Source organism: Aptenodytes patagonicus, chromosome 3, assembly GCF_965638725.1.
Source record: "Aptenodytes patagonicus chromosome 3, bAptPat1.pri.cur, whole genome shotgun sequence".
Lineage (NCBI taxonomy): Eukaryota > Metazoa > Chordata > Aves > Sphenisciformes > Spheniscidae > Aptenodytes > Aptenodytes patagonicus.
This window is the reverse complement of record NC_134951.1, coordinates 113,512,929-113,527,991: the sequence shown is the minus strand read 5'-3', so window position 1 is coordinate 113,527,991 and position 15,063 is coordinate 113,512,929. Positions and strand designations below refer to the sequence as shown.

General features: G+C 39.5%; 2 protein-coding genes across 2 annotated transcripts; one reads left to right on the top strand and one right to left on the bottom strand.

Moving 5' to 3' along the window:
* The first annotated feature begins 581 nt into the window (after positions 1-581).
* SPDYA (speedy/RINGO cell cycle regulator family member A) lies at positions 582-7,342 on the top strand. The gene is made up of 6 exons (XM_076334730.1): positions 582-813; positions 1,866-1,924; positions 2,195-2,280; positions 3,871-4,042; positions 5,197-5,491; positions 7,001-7,342. Exons 1-6 carry the CDS (start codon positions 582-584, stop codon positions 7,087-7,089), a joined length of 933 nt encoding a protein of 310 aa, XP_076190845.1. The 3' UTR covers positions 7,090-7,342.
* Positions 7,263-14,990, bottom strand: TRMT61B (tRNA methyltransferase 61B). Its single transcript, XM_076334729.1, has 7 exons — positions 14,446-14,990; positions 14,258-14,360; positions 10,256-10,446; positions 8,948-9,039; positions 8,297-8,532; positions 7,572-7,652; positions 7,263-7,385 (listed from the first exon to the last, which is right to left on the bottom strand). The coding sequence occupies exons 1-7, from the start codon at positions 14,965-14,967 to the stop codon at positions 7,342-7,344; spliced, it is 1,269 nt and encodes a 422-aa protein (XP_076190844.1). The 5' UTR covers positions 14,968-14,990; the 3' UTR covers positions 7,263-7,341.
* Positions 14,991-15,063: the final 73 nt, after the last annotated feature.

Genomic DNA, 15,063 nt, shown 5'->3' with positions numbered 1-15,063 from the left:
TTAATGCACAGTCGCAAATTGCAGGGCAGGAATGGAGATTTTTTGGTAGATCTGCTATTGGAACAGGCTGCCCAGGGAAGTGGTGGAGTCCCCATCCCTGGAGGTATTTAAAAGACGAGTAGGTGAGGCACTTGGGGACATGGTTTAGTGGACATGGTGGTGTTGGGTCGATGGTTGGAGTCGATGATCTTAGAGGTCTTTTCCAACCTCAATGATTCTATGATTCTATGATCTAAGTAAGTGTGTAGGTCTATGAGGATCTGACAAACAGCAACTTTTTCTGGAAAGGTTTTTTTTCCATTTTTCAAAATTTTGACTGGAAAAAGAAAGATTGAAGGCTCCTTCCACTGAAAAAGAGCTTTATCAAATTAGAACTAAATTAAAGAAATCTATGTAGTTGGCTTAGGGCACAATTCTTAGATAATTAGTACTGATACAACTAATTTTTGTATCACCTGACATACAAGCTCTACTGAAAATGCTTCATTTGAACAAAAGAAATATAGAGAACTACTGCTCAAGCTGACTATTTTTGTAGTTAACTACTTCTTCTTTTTTAACAGGAACCTCTACTTACTAAAATGAGACACAATCTGGTGTGTCAGACACCTCCCACTGTCACTGTTCATGTAAAATCGAGTGCATCCAGATCACATCAGAAAAAAAACCTTATTAGACTAAAGCGGCCTACTTTTAAAGACCATGAAGAAAATAATTGTGAAAAAAAGGTTCCTAGTCATAAATATAAATGTCCAAAGGGACCACGTCTAGTTATTCAGCGTCAGGAAATGACAGCTTTCTTTAAATTATTTGGTAGGTTAATAATGACAGATACCGATGTATTGACTGAACAGTAGAAAACTATTAAGCAACTATGTTTTCTAAACTCAGTAATTTTGGGAGTGCTTTTTATATAGATACCAACGGCCGTGTCTTTGTCTAAACGTATTTTGTTGTAATATGTTAGTGTATAAACATTTAACGCTTAAGTTAAAGATACAAAAAGTGCTACCAAACTGATGAAAAGTATCTTTTTAAATTACAAGTGAAACCAAGGTGGTGTGATACTTCCTTTTATAATCATTTCCCTTTCCTTTCTATTTTCTCTTACATTTCAACAAATACATGTAAAACAACGTACATCTTGTTTTACACAAGGCTTAAGAAAGGCTGGACTCCCAGTCTTATAAACATGTTATTTATTGTCGGAATAAACATTTAGGGGGAGAAGTGGAATGGGAAGAAAATCTGAGTTGCAGCATCTCTTTTGCATCTGTCTCTCTTTCATATAAAGCTTTGCATTTATTTAATTTAGTGAAGACATTAAGTAATAGTGGAAGACTACACTTGGGTTTTTATTTGAACCTTGAATACAGGAGTGAATCAGAGAGAGTTTGCGGTAATCCAACTGTAGTACATTTTCACAGACAGCAATGCACTGACCACAAATAACCAAACAAATAGTGCCTCGTAAAGGCTGTCAGGTAATCAAGGTGCAGAGATCTCAACAGTCTATGGTTCATCGGAAATAACGGTATGCTATTAGATGGAGCCACTTAATGCAGGAAGAAGTTATATAAATAGAAAAAATACTGGTGATTTTTCACCTTCACTTGCTATTGGTGAGAATGAATGAAATGCAGTCACTAGATTTTCCACCTTGCCTTTCTGGTAGTTTGTCTTCTTTTGTTGCTTAAGTTTTCTCATATCTCTTTCTCCCGTCAGGTTCTCTGTTCTCTACTGCTGGGTCTAGCTTCTTTCTTTTAATTTGGTTTAATAAAAGGACCATCTGTTATTTATTTACAAATACTTTCTAACAAAAACAATTTTGGTGTTTGAAATGCTACAGTTTTCTTTTGTTGCAGATGATGATCTAATCCAAGACTTCCTTTGGATGGACTGTTGCTGTAAAATTGCAGACAAGGCAAGTGTATTTCCCTCTTAGTTAATAGAACATATAGAGTGAAAAATCTGCTCTTAATCACTTGATACTGTAATGCAAATACAGACTGTAATTTTTTTCTAATGTGTTCATACGGAAGCTTCAAGAAACTCCATTTATGCTTTTCTCATTGATAAAACCGACCAAAATATCTTGGTGCAAGATAAATGTGCGAAGCATTTTGGGAAATGATGTACTGAAATAATATATTGATACTTAATAATGAATGTAACATTTTACATTTTAAAACAGTATCTCTTGGCAATGACTTTCGTTTATTTCAAGAGGGCTAACTTCACAATAAATGAGCATACCAGAATCAATTTCTTTGTTGCTCTGTAAGTACTTTTAAATTATCTGGTTTTATTAGGATAAACTTTGCATTATTTTATTTCTTTGTTTATGCCACTGATAATTATGATATACAATGAGACTTCTTTAATGAGTGTGTAGTTGTTTGGGTTCTATATGAAGTATAGAAACGAAATCTACGTACTGTATATAAATAGTGCAAATGCAACATTCTTCCTCTGATGACCACCTGTGTGGAACAAGCTCGAGTGGCAGTGAGGGGACGTCTGTGTTGGTGTTGTGATACCCAGCATGGCATTCTGCCTACCAAACTGTAAATCTGTGATTTTTTTTTTTTTTAAGCACTGCAAGAAATATATGTTGCCACGTATTGTCCTGCGTATATGTGGCTCACCCTTCCTGTTACAAGACCCTATTTTGTATCTTTGCCAGCCTTTAAGTCATTTGTACTGAAATGTTTCATCACGATACGCACCTTAGGAGTAACTTTTGATTAAAGTTTTAGTCAACATGATTTAAGTCAACTGTAAAAAACGTTGCTAGAGAATTTCTGAGAACTTTTTTGAACAGTTCTAAAATTTCTATACTTTGAAACAGAGGTGCAATCAGTAATCTGTCTTTACCAAGCTTGTATAATCTCTCCATATTTGGCTGTACCTACAGAGTGATTCAGCATTTTCTTTCATAGTGTTATGCTGCTCAGGTAATCTTTTTTCTGTAATAGCGCTTCTCAGATGCTCTGATTTGCACACTAGTGCGGGGAGAAAGATGGCTGTTTCTCCTGCTGTAAATGGTGTTCTGGGTAGCATCCACTGAGCATGGAGGAGGAAGCCGTCTGACTCCACCAAAGGGAGAAAAGCCAGGCCAGCAGAGCGAGAGGATTAGAAAGGGACAAAGGGTCTGGTGAGGCTGGGACTAGAGGGAATATTGGGCTTAGGAGCAAGTGAGAAAACTGGGGGGGGAGACTAAAAGTCGTAACTCTTTCAGGTATGATTTACAGGAGTTTAGTATATGGTGGATCCAGAGGAAGTAAATACTTTCCTGTTGTCTGAGAAGACGACCCAGAACCAAAAGTAGCACATAGTGAAGGAAGGGAGAAATACAGACGTTAAAGTCATTTAAGGTTTTCATTTTTACATGAAGGTAGACCTGTATTTAGTTGTTGGCTGCTAATTTAACGTGAGCAGCGTAATTTTCCAAGAATAGCTAAAATCCATGAAGTAGAAAATGTAAAGTTTAAAATTTGGTAAGACAGTTTTAAGCTTTACTTAGAGAATCAGTCAGAAACTGTTCATTTTAGTGCAAGGATATCTTGTCAATTTGGAGAAAGCTGTCAGATATGTTAGCTCTTGCATATCTGCCCATTTAGGAGACTTTAGGGTAAAGCAATTTTTATAATAGCTTCGGTTTTTATTTACCCAAAGGATACACATGGAACTTTTTGATTAAGAAAATACTGTACTCCTGAGAGAAGGCTGTAATTTGTTAGCAGTTTTTCTCACAGTTAGGAAAAAGAACTACTTCAATGTTATGTCTTTTTAATATTAGAAATCGTACTAACACAGTGATTTAAGATGGAATAACATTTACAGACACAAACATATATATGTTTGAAGGTATCTGGCAAATACAGTTGAAGAAGACGATGAAGAATCAAAGTATGACATTTTCCCATGGGCTTTGGGAAAGGCCTGGAGAAAACTCTTCCCTGATTTCTTAAAGTTAAGAGATCAACTATGGAGTAGAATTGACTACAGGGCTGTTGTAAGCAGGCGCTGCTGTGAAGAGGTAGGGAGGGTTTTAATATTGTAGATGCTGAAACGACAACAATTAATACCAGCTACCAATCTAGCTCTACACAAATAACTCCTTCCCTAAAGTGCGTAGACAAGCCGTGGGAAAGAAAAGATGCAGTTAAATGTAACGGTCCACTTATCCTCCATCATTTTTTTCTTCTTCTGCATTTAACATACATTCTTTGAAACTGTAATTTTAAGGTAAACTAGAATATTTTACATTGCACTACTGTTAAAAGTGAAGTTTTTATTGACTAGAATCTTTCTGCTTTATGCAAATATTTTTATTTAAAATTTACTATCGGTTGTTTCACTTCATTCACTTTAGAAATAATTTTGTGTGTGTGTGTTTGCTTTACAAATGATAAGTCTGTACACAAGTAAAACCTTCAAATAAAAATCCCAGCACCTCAGGTGAAATTTTAATCCCTTCAAAATTAATAATACAACTTCAATTGACTTTTTAAGGTAAGGGGATTTCACTGCATTTAAAAAAAACTCAGGACACACTTCTAACATTCTCTACTATTAATGCAGTGTTACAACCTACATTCGTCAAACGTATTAGGAGGGGAAAAAAGACATTCCTCACTTTTCAGGTGGAATGTATCTGTCTGGAAAAGCCCTGTCACGTTCTAAGAACATAATGTTTACTACAGCTGGTGGAAAAGAAAATCTCATTTACTCTAGAATCCCATCTCTGGGGATGGGATTAGACGTTTATGGGAAAAGTACAAGGAACAAGGCAAGTGTAGGATGCTTTTCCCAGCTTACCCTCCCAGCTTCCAACGGTCATTAGTTCAGCGATGTTGTGAACCAGAAGATCCATTGAGTTTATGTTTAGTAGTTAGTAAAAGACACCGTCTTCAGTCCAACGTACAAAGCATAGGCTGGTATTTGTGATGATTCACATGAATATACAAGGCTGTAAACTGTTGTGTTTCCACATCTGCTTCATAACTGGTTCACTTACTCGTGCTTAAGGTAGCAAACTTTCTAGTGAGACAGAAGCAGGTAGATAATAGATGATACCCATTTCAGCTGCATAGTATTACTTCTCTGCCATACATTAACTGGATCCCTTGTTTTCAGCTGTATGTTTTCCCATTATTTTTACTGTTTCTGATGTAACGGCTGTTCTGATAGGTGATGGCTATTGCTCCGACACATTATGTATGGCAGCGAGAACGTTCTATGCACCACAGCGGAGCTGTGAGAAACTACGATGATGAAGTACAGCTGCCCCGAGGACCTAGTGCTACTCCTACAGACTGCTTGCTTTGTGGTAAGAAAGGAAGATTTGTACGACTAGGATTATCATCATCTTCCTCCTCATCTACTGGAACTATGGAGATGATGGAATTACGTTCATCCCAGAATTCAAAGAACACCTTTCCAGCTGAAAAAATGCTCGTTGACTCTCCTTTTTATTATGGCCAAGGTATGGTTTAATATTGCAAATAATTTTCCATTAGTTTAGGCAACTGAGGCCATATTTGCCTCAGACGCGATCTCTCTGCGTTAGCAGAAGTCCCTATTACAAATGCAGTTACCTTGGCAGAACTGCCATAGTTTCATTTTCACATCTTGCCTCTTGACTTCCTGGAAGTACCAAGACTTCCTGGAAGTACCAACTGCTTTATATTCTGAGTCTCTTCAAATTACCTTCATCTACTGCGGTAGTTTTTGGGTTGCGTTCCAGACTATTTAGGCATTTATTAGTATTCTTGCATTATAAATTAAATTGAGAATCCTATTTTAAATGCTTAGGATTGGCTAGAAGAAACAGTAAAAAATACCGGTGTCTGTCATGTGACTTTTTAACTTTTAGCGTGCGTTATGCGAGTTAAAGTGCTCTTGTTGAGAGCACCGTTTTTAGAAAGGGCAGGCTGCTCAGTTGCTGTCATCAGTTTGGACATACATTAAATCACAATTCACTTTTTCCTTCAGGTGTGTCTCAATTGTTGACAGAGCTTATACAAGATTTCCTTTTAAGATTGGGGTACGAGTAGAAAACAATACAGGAGTTTATTGTGAAAATTGTTTTACATAATTGAATCTTTGCACATTAATCCGCTCAAAATAGCGTCCTGAGCCTTTGCATGAGAAGCCTCCATTACATACAGCAGTTATGGGGCAAATGCTTGTTGTTTAATTTATTATTGAGTGGAACACACTTGAGATGTGAACTTCCTGGGGGAACTGTATAAGGCCTCAGTTCTGCAAAGATACTTTCATGTGCTTAAGCCCTGCGGAGTTCTTAGTATACTTATTTAATCCAGGGTTACAGTTATTTATAGCTCTATTTTTTATTTGCATGTTCTCACTAATATGCAAATTTTCACCATTATAGTAGGATTGTGTTATTGCTTTTGACAGCTTCAGTACAACTGTGATTCTCAAGGGATCCCTCAACTTTGAAAAATTTGGCATTTCAATCTTCCTTGAGATACAGAACAAGTCAGGTGGCTACAATGTGTCATTTAATAAATTTAATGTGTTAAACATTAAACACACCACGTGCTTATGTGGAGGCTTACCTGAGACCCTAAAAGACTTAATTTTAAATCTGTTTTTACTTGAGAGATCTCGCTTTTCGTATCTGACAAAGGTCAGAAAAAATTGTGTTTATTTTGACCATTTGAGAATGTTTTACAGAAAGTTCACAAATGACCAGGCAACTTTCAGCATGGCTGGTGGAAGTGAACCAAAGCTATACATGTCAACAACTGGTCTTTTTCTTGAAATTAGCACAGCTTTATCAAGAGAACAAATTCAGTGAATTTCAGTTTCTCTTTACAGTTGTGCTTTAAGAACATTCTTTCGTAAAGAAACTGATAGCCACCAGTTGGCAGCCAGTGAAGTCAGAAGCTGCTTCGTTTGCATTTCAAAGGGCAGACTTTGATCTGTTATTTTCTTACTAAGTTTTTTTTCTCCTTATTTCTGGTAGACTGTCAGAGCCTGTCCAGCAAAAGGAGACGAGGTAGCACCTTGAACCAAGACAAATCCATGGATTGGTTTACAAGCAACAAAGAATGAAACACACCCGATGAGACAGAAACAGATACCTTGCTTTGTGGAACAATCGCTGTTGCATAGCAACACCACACCTGATGATTCTGTTAAAACCCTTCCCTTTAAATAGTAGGTGGGATTTCAAACTTTGTATGTGGTAGAAATCAAAGCAGTCATTACTTAAGTTACACAACGTGTAAAATGTAGCAGCTACTTTGTAACATTTTATTTTATTCTGATACAACATTCAAATTAGCAGCTATGGTCTCAGCAGCATCAAGAAAACAGCGGTCGAAACTTTCTCAGCTTGGTAAGGAATGCTAATTAAAAAACAAAACAAGTTACTACTTCAGTATTTCAATATACAATGATTAGTTTATTACTATAGGTTTTATGATTTCATGATATAGTAACATGTCAAATACTAGTAAAAAACCCAGTATTTTTGAAAATAAAATACCACTAAACTTTTAAGATGAAAAAAAAACATTTTCCAAGTGTCTCACCTGAATGAGCATCCTGCGAGTAAGATGGTCTAGCAACGTAAGGCACCGAGCAGTATGTTTCAGCATCATCAGAAAGTGATTCTGTGAGAAGTAGATTTTTTTAATTCTTTCCAAGTTTAAAACATAATCGCACAGACTACAGTTGCCAATGCGCATGGATTATTTTTCCTTGACATATTTCCGTTTTCTTTTTGCTTCTGTTAAAGTGCTTTGTTGTCACCTATCAGTACATTCAGACCTCTTTGCTCTACTATGGATTTTGCAAATCTATACTAGTATGAGGCATCTTTTTTGGATTTGCCACAACAGCAGGATTACAAAACAGACCACACTGGTAACGTTTCTTCTGTGGAATCCTTAAGCCCATCAGGGTCCTCTAAAGCAGCACAGGATGAGCATAGAGGACTGAATTTTATTTAAAAAAAAAAAAAAAAAAAAAATTTGTAAACAGTAGTAGAAGGGCAGTCATTCTCTATTTGCAGACTGCAGTTTATTTTCTACTTAGTCTAGATTTTTAGTAAGACACTTAAATTTAAATAACTGTTAGTATATCCTTTTCCAAACCTGACAAGGTCTAGGCTGTCCAGAAGCTTGTCTAGTCTTGACAACAATGTCAGCTGACCTAAGAAAAAAATACTGCCTCTTCCTACAAACTTTGCCTTCATTATATCCTTGGATTATCAAATTGCAGTAACAGGATTTCTCATCAGCAATGATGTTCTTACCATTGTATTCACTTTCTTTAAGAACCACTCGATCCTGAATGTGGATTTCTTCATATTCCTTTTGAGGTGGTTCTTCAATATTTTCTTGAGTTTCCACCATTTGGCTTGATTTGCAATTCTTGATTTTAGCAGGGAGTACCAACCAATTTCTATGAGTTACCTCAATGATCCTTTCGCACAAAAAAGGGAGCTTGCAGGTCCGTATTCTGTCTAAAAGGTCAATAACCTGTGTGATGCTTTTAAAGAAATGCAAAGGATGAAGCAGTATTTCAAAAACTCAAATCATACACTGCTAGTCTCAATTCTACTGCCTTTGTCGCATTCTTTACCTTTGAGGTTACACGAGCCCTTCCATTTTAGGGCAAAGGAGCTAGCAACCCTACTACTGAATTGGAAAACCGAACAGTTATTTTCAGGATGTCATTAAGTGAAAACTTCCACTGACCATGGGAGCGTTCCCAAAGTAAAAGCCAAAGGATTCAGCCAAGTGTAATCTATACTGAGTGCAACTCCCTAAAAAAAATTACATGGGGGGGGAATTTCGTTAAACATTTAAAATATACATCCAGCATTAATGAAAAGATGTTTGGTTTTGTAACAATGCTAGGTGATGCCTGAATAAATGCGTAAGCATCAGAAGTAAATACTTACTTGGCTAAATACACAGCACACACACCACCCTGTTTCAGACTTGGGTGTACGACAGGCAGAGCAGACTGAGGGTTAAGCATATCCAGAACTATCTGTAAGAGAAAGATACATATGTTTTCCCAGTAAGTATTAATATATCTATCAATTTTTTTCTGTAACAACGCTTGAAAAACTAATGTTTATCTATGGAAAATGAATGCATACACAGCAGTATGTAATCACAAACCAGTTTTATTACTGCCTCTCAAAACCTTAGAGAAACCTGAGGTCCACACATTTACAGAACAAAGTCCTTGCTACTTCCAACTGAATTTCTATTAAAACAGCAAGTAGCATTTCACCAACACAGTAGTCCTGTGTTAATGTTAAACTTCCTACTAATTAAATTCCATAATGCTAACATTAGTTACAATTTTTGGAAGATTACATTTACTGGCACGTTTGGATACCAAGTTTTCAAATGTCAAAAAATTTCAAAAAAAAAAAAATGTTCCAAGTGCATCTTTATTAGGAAGAGATCACACTACAGTCTCAATGTTTAACTTGCTGTCTGTTTCAGGATTTAGAAAACTTCTGTCTTTGGCAATTTATCCATCTTCTGCTCGAAAACTATTCGACCTGTAAAACAATGGGATATGCAACACCTGATCCTTCCTGTAGATGTTACTTTTCAAGCTTAAAAAAATGCTGGTTTTATGCTATATATTTCATTTCTTTCCTCAAACCGTTTAACACAACTGTCGTTTGTTTAAAGCGTTAATGTAAGTGGTTTGTCTGCTTTACACAGAAGAGTGGTTAACATCTAGCTGTTTTCCCCAGTGCGTCTCCCTTTACAAAATCTGGATATAAAAAGCAGGACAGGAGAGCAAGCAGGAGCATTCTTTACTCTAACTTTAACTTAGGCCTTAGTTACATTGTGTGTTCTATATAGCTGATAGCAAAGTGTTTACGTGTTTATATTTTCAATAAGCTTATGTATTCTTAATGTTTGAAATATATGCCTTAGATACAAAAATACAAAAAAGTAAGTTTGTCTTTGCTTACGAGACAGCAGTGATTAATTGTAATATTTCTACGCTACAGCCATTATCGTTCTTTCATTTGGGAACCTGTACCTGAAACCTTGAAAATACTTGTAATCTGACCAAAAAAAAAAAAAAAATCACGGTGTTTCTTTCACCAGTGAAGATCCGATTGTTTTTTCTCATGTTAAACTAGATATGCGAATCCCATTGTCAGTGTGAGCACTAGAGGTTTTAATTTATGCAGAAAAGATAAATGTTAAATGTGGGGATTTTCTAGACTTACTGCATCAAGCGTTATAGATTTCATATCCGCAGCAGCTGTTGAAATGTCTTTAAGAATGAAATCCACGTTATCTGGCCACTCTTCCATATGTCCTATTTCCCATGCAGCACGCCAGTGCCTGTAATTCTTCTTAGCTAAATTATGATGATCATCTCTGATTTCATAACTTATAACACGCCCTTTGGGCCCAACTGAAAATAGACAAAAGATACTAGACTTACTACTTCCCCCGACCCCCTCCCGTAATAAAGAATTTAGAAAAAAGTAGCAAAGTAAGTAACAGAAGTACACCTTTAAATCTCAACTTCACTTTAGGAAATAATCACACATGAAGTGATCAATTACAGTTTATTTTTTCTTTACATTTAAAACAAATATATGCAGATAAAGTGCTGGGTTAGTTCTTTCACAGACCAAAGTCCATCAATCCGCAGATGGACCAAAGCATAGTTATAGTAGTACAAACTGTTCCCAAGGTGTCCCTTCTTAGGGTTGGGGAAGGGCTAAGAAAACCCCCCACTGATCTCAGCCCCATAGACAAATCTTCGAGCGTACTCTTTGATTTACGCAGGCTTGTGTTATTTTCCTGTTACTGTTTGTAACTGTAATAAATTATTTTATTACTTAAGTATAAATTTACTATCCTGAAATATACCATATGAGTCCAATACACAATATTCTTCATAAAGGAAGTGTTACCAGGATATCCAGGCAAAGACACGCATGTGCACTGCTGTCTTATTCTATGCTTGTATTACTCTAATTTCTCACACCTATCACACCATTAGCTTCTCCTGACTATCTTTTAATGGGTGAAGGCAGCTTTCAGCAATCAGCAGCTCAGCGGGTGAGGTTCTGTGACTTCTTAAGCCATTGTAGGTTGGAGTCACCAGGCTCCTTCCCTCACCTATTTGATCCCACTGTGAATCCATTCAGAAAACTGAACAGGAGAGGGGTGGGTTTCCCGACAGTCTCTCCCTGATCTAGCTCACCCTGGATCAGACCGGGGCCAGAGCCAACACGTAAGGAGGGAGGGTTTCAGCAGTGTCGCCTTTGATCACCTTAAGCAGTTGTAGAATCGCAGCATCAACTCATTACTCAAGATTATCAGTTTGGAACCACTAGAAGAATGAAATTGTTTGCATTGGGGTCAGTCTTATTCCTTGCTCTGCTCACTCCAAAAGTTTCCTACATTTTGAAACTGATTTCTGGAAAATAAGAACAACTAGTTAAAATAGCTAGGCAAAACTCTTCATTATTATGAAGCTGCAGTATGTCAAGTTTGCATACATCATATTTTCCAGTTCTCAAAGATCTTAAAGTCATGGCAAATGCCACAGTCTTAACTTTGTCCTGTTGCATGTCAGTATTTTCTGGGAAAGATTAAAGGAACGGAAAATAAAACATAAACTGAGAGCAACACGAAGAGAGGAGATGAACAAATTCCGTTAAATCAATGAGAATTTGGGAAATTAAATAGTTCCATGGACCTTGGTAATGTGCCCACTAGATTTAAATTCCAGCATTTACCTGTGTAGCAGCTATTTTTTCTTGTTGGGTATCACTGTATTAAATGGTGCCAAATCAGCCACCATTAGGAAAAATCAAATCTATTTATTTCTGGGTCAGCACCAAATTGTGTTAAGCTGTGACTAACACCGTCCCTATTTGGTGTTGATTTAAGTTCAAGAAACTTGAAAATAACAATACAATCTCATACCTTTTTCCCCTCTCCTCAAGATAGAACTGAACTGGCACACAAGGACTGCTTTCTTCCCATGGATAGGGTTAACAGCCTGGTGATGCCAAGGATTTTGCTGATTTGGCACAGTTACAGCTAAATTAAAGTGATCGGAAGGAACCTATTGGACAAGACTGAAAAAGGAGAGGAATACTCGGTAAGTCCAGGCGTGTTTGTATGAAATGGCCGCAGTGGACTGAATACCCAAGGCAGAACATAATTTGCTGTATTTAGCAAAAGCTAACTTTTGCCTTAGCCAACATCTGGTATTCAATCTCTTTCTTTGGATTTAGGGTCCGCCTGTAGGGGAAGATGGGAAAAGCTAATGACTCTTACTCTCCCTCTCTCCAAATGCATCTCTGGAAACAGAAGTGCTGACTTTCATCTTCTGTTTTGTCAGCTTCTAGCTCCCACCGCAGCAATGGCTGCCTTGAGGATAATCCCATACTATCTGCAAAATCCCATCCTGGAACTACAAAAAAACCCTAGTTTATTGCAGAAAGATGATCGGAATGAACTAAGGAATAGCAGTAGGAGGCAGAGGGAGCAGGAGCAGAGGTGCAACTGCTGACCTCAAAACCTGGGCCCAACGTATATCAAGACCACCGGCAGCCGAGTGATCTTGGGGCAGCATTTAATGGCTGATCATTAAAGTAAGTGTTTTCAACTGAATTAGTATGCCAGGCAGAGATTACTGCAGCTAAAACAAAGGATTAAGAAGAACAAACTGCTCTGTTCATCTCAGTATGGGACCCTTCAGATTCCCTTTGCTGCTGCTTACATGCCCTCGCCAATTTTAAGCTCCTGATGGATCTCGGCACTCTAGTTTGTACCATTTACTGAGTGTAACCATTCCTAATTCCTCATGCTACCCTCAGCAGTATGACCTGGCATCCCAGAGTGGGGTTGAATCAATGGCACTGGTAACATACTTGCTGAATACTAAACTTCCTCAGAAAAGCTCTTGCTTCTAAAAAGCCTTGTATTGTTATCCTGGAGCACGTGCCAAAGGACAGCATTGCTACGTGGGAGAGTAAGAGAAAGCTAATTCGCTGCCCTCCAGTTCTAAGGTTACTTAATGGACTTGAACAAAAAGAGCAGCTTTTTGTTCAGTTTGTCTCCTCACAAGAGTGCAAGAGGAAGTGTCACCTCCCATAGATACTTGGCTGGCTCTAAGTGGGAGTACTGAAATGTCTTCTGCCTTGAACTGTAACGATACAATCACAAAGGCAGCATAGTCTATAACAATGCTTTATAACACACATTGGAAAATAGTAAAAAAGAAATGTTAGTGCTGAGGTTTCACAGAAGCTCAGGATATGGGGTGCTTCTCAGGTTCAGTAACCACTGCTGGCACCCTCAGGTATTCAGTTACTCTGACGGTGGGTCGCCCACAAACCCTGGCTTTGAACATAAGCCTTCAGGATACGCCACTCGTGCTTTTCCGCTGTATCAGTTCAAGATGGTCCATGATGACGTTCCCGTCTTTACACTCAAAAGTCCTTTAACATTGCAGAGAAGGGCAGTATTCTGCAATAGCAGAAATACATTAAAGAAAAGAAACAATTTGAAAACCAAATTCAACTGGTGCTTTATTTTTTAGGTGTCTGCAAAAGCAGTTACAGCAAGCAACTGTGGGGTTTTGGTTTGGGTTTTTCTTTCCTTAAGGAAGTTGTTCTATCCGGAGCCCATAAATCAAATTACTCTGAAATGTGGTCCACTAACAGGATACCTACAGATGAGATGAAGCTTAAGGGTGAGGTTTCACCCTCACTCACATTGCTGAGTGCAAAGGCTCTCTACCTTTTAGAGCACTGAGACCTAGATCAAACCAGGCTAGCTGTAACATGAAAAAATAACAGTGCACATCCACATAAGCATTTTCTCTGGTACCCAGCAATCTGATTATTCACGTGGTCCATCAAGATGAGGAAAAGGAAACTGAGAAAGGCAAGAGACTGGAGAAAGAATCTAGTATGGTTGAGCCAAAGCCAACAATAATGATGGCTGAAACTCAGCTTTCTGCAGGGCCTTCGGTAACCCTTTGTACTACAGCCCTTGAACTACAGTCAAAACAGTTTGCAGTCCCTGCACTGGCTCTGGCACAGGTGTAATTTTCCTTTAAGTCACCAAACTGTATATGAACACGTGAACTACAGCAAAACTTTTTAAGAATTGACCGTAAGTATTTGGTCAAAAGAAAGGCAATATATGATAAGGGAATCGCGCTGCTTCTATATTTTCTAAAACCAGGTTCTCACCTGCTCTTGACAGAAACAAGCTCATAGCGCCAGACCCGCTGCCGGTTTCCAAGACGGTGTCTCCCGGGTGGATATCCATCATCATTAACATAGCACTTATATCCTGCGGGTGAGAAAAACACGACACGTTACTAGTCTTAGAAACTAAGGACTCCCAGTCACCAGCCAGCCCGGTGAGCAGCCACTACCTTGGGGTAGGCGATGGTGGGCCCCCGCGGCATCAGCAGCACGTACTCCTCCAACGAGGGCCGCCTCAGCAGCAGCCGCGCCCCGGCCGACGTGCACAGCACCTGCCCCGGCAGCTGCCCGATGATGTCGCGGTGGGGCAGAAGGCCGCCGGGGCTGGTCAACACCGAACCCGCCGCCAGCCGGCACAACAGCTTCAGCGTCGTGTTATGCTTCCGCCGCACCTCCGCCAGAGCCAGCTCCCCAGCGCGGAAAGGGCCGGGACGCGCTCCCGCCCCCTCAGGAGGCACCTGAGGAGCGGCCGCCTCCTCCTCCTTCTCCTCCTCAGGGGGAGCCCGAGCGGCGGCGGCCGCGCACCGCCCCACCGCCGCCGCCTCCTCCGGCGGCAGCAGCCGCCTCACCCGCTCCAGCGGCGACAGCGACGTCTCCCACGCCCGCCTCCGAGGCCTCCCGCCGGGGGCCGCCCCATCGCCGGAGGAGAGGGCGGAGGAGACGGCCCGCCGCAGCCCGCGCCAGGCCCTCATGAGAAGCAAGGCGGGAAGAGACGTTCAACGGTCGCCCCGCGCGCCTGCGCCGCGCGCCCCGATGACGCCGGCACGGCGTCATCGGGGCGCGCGGCG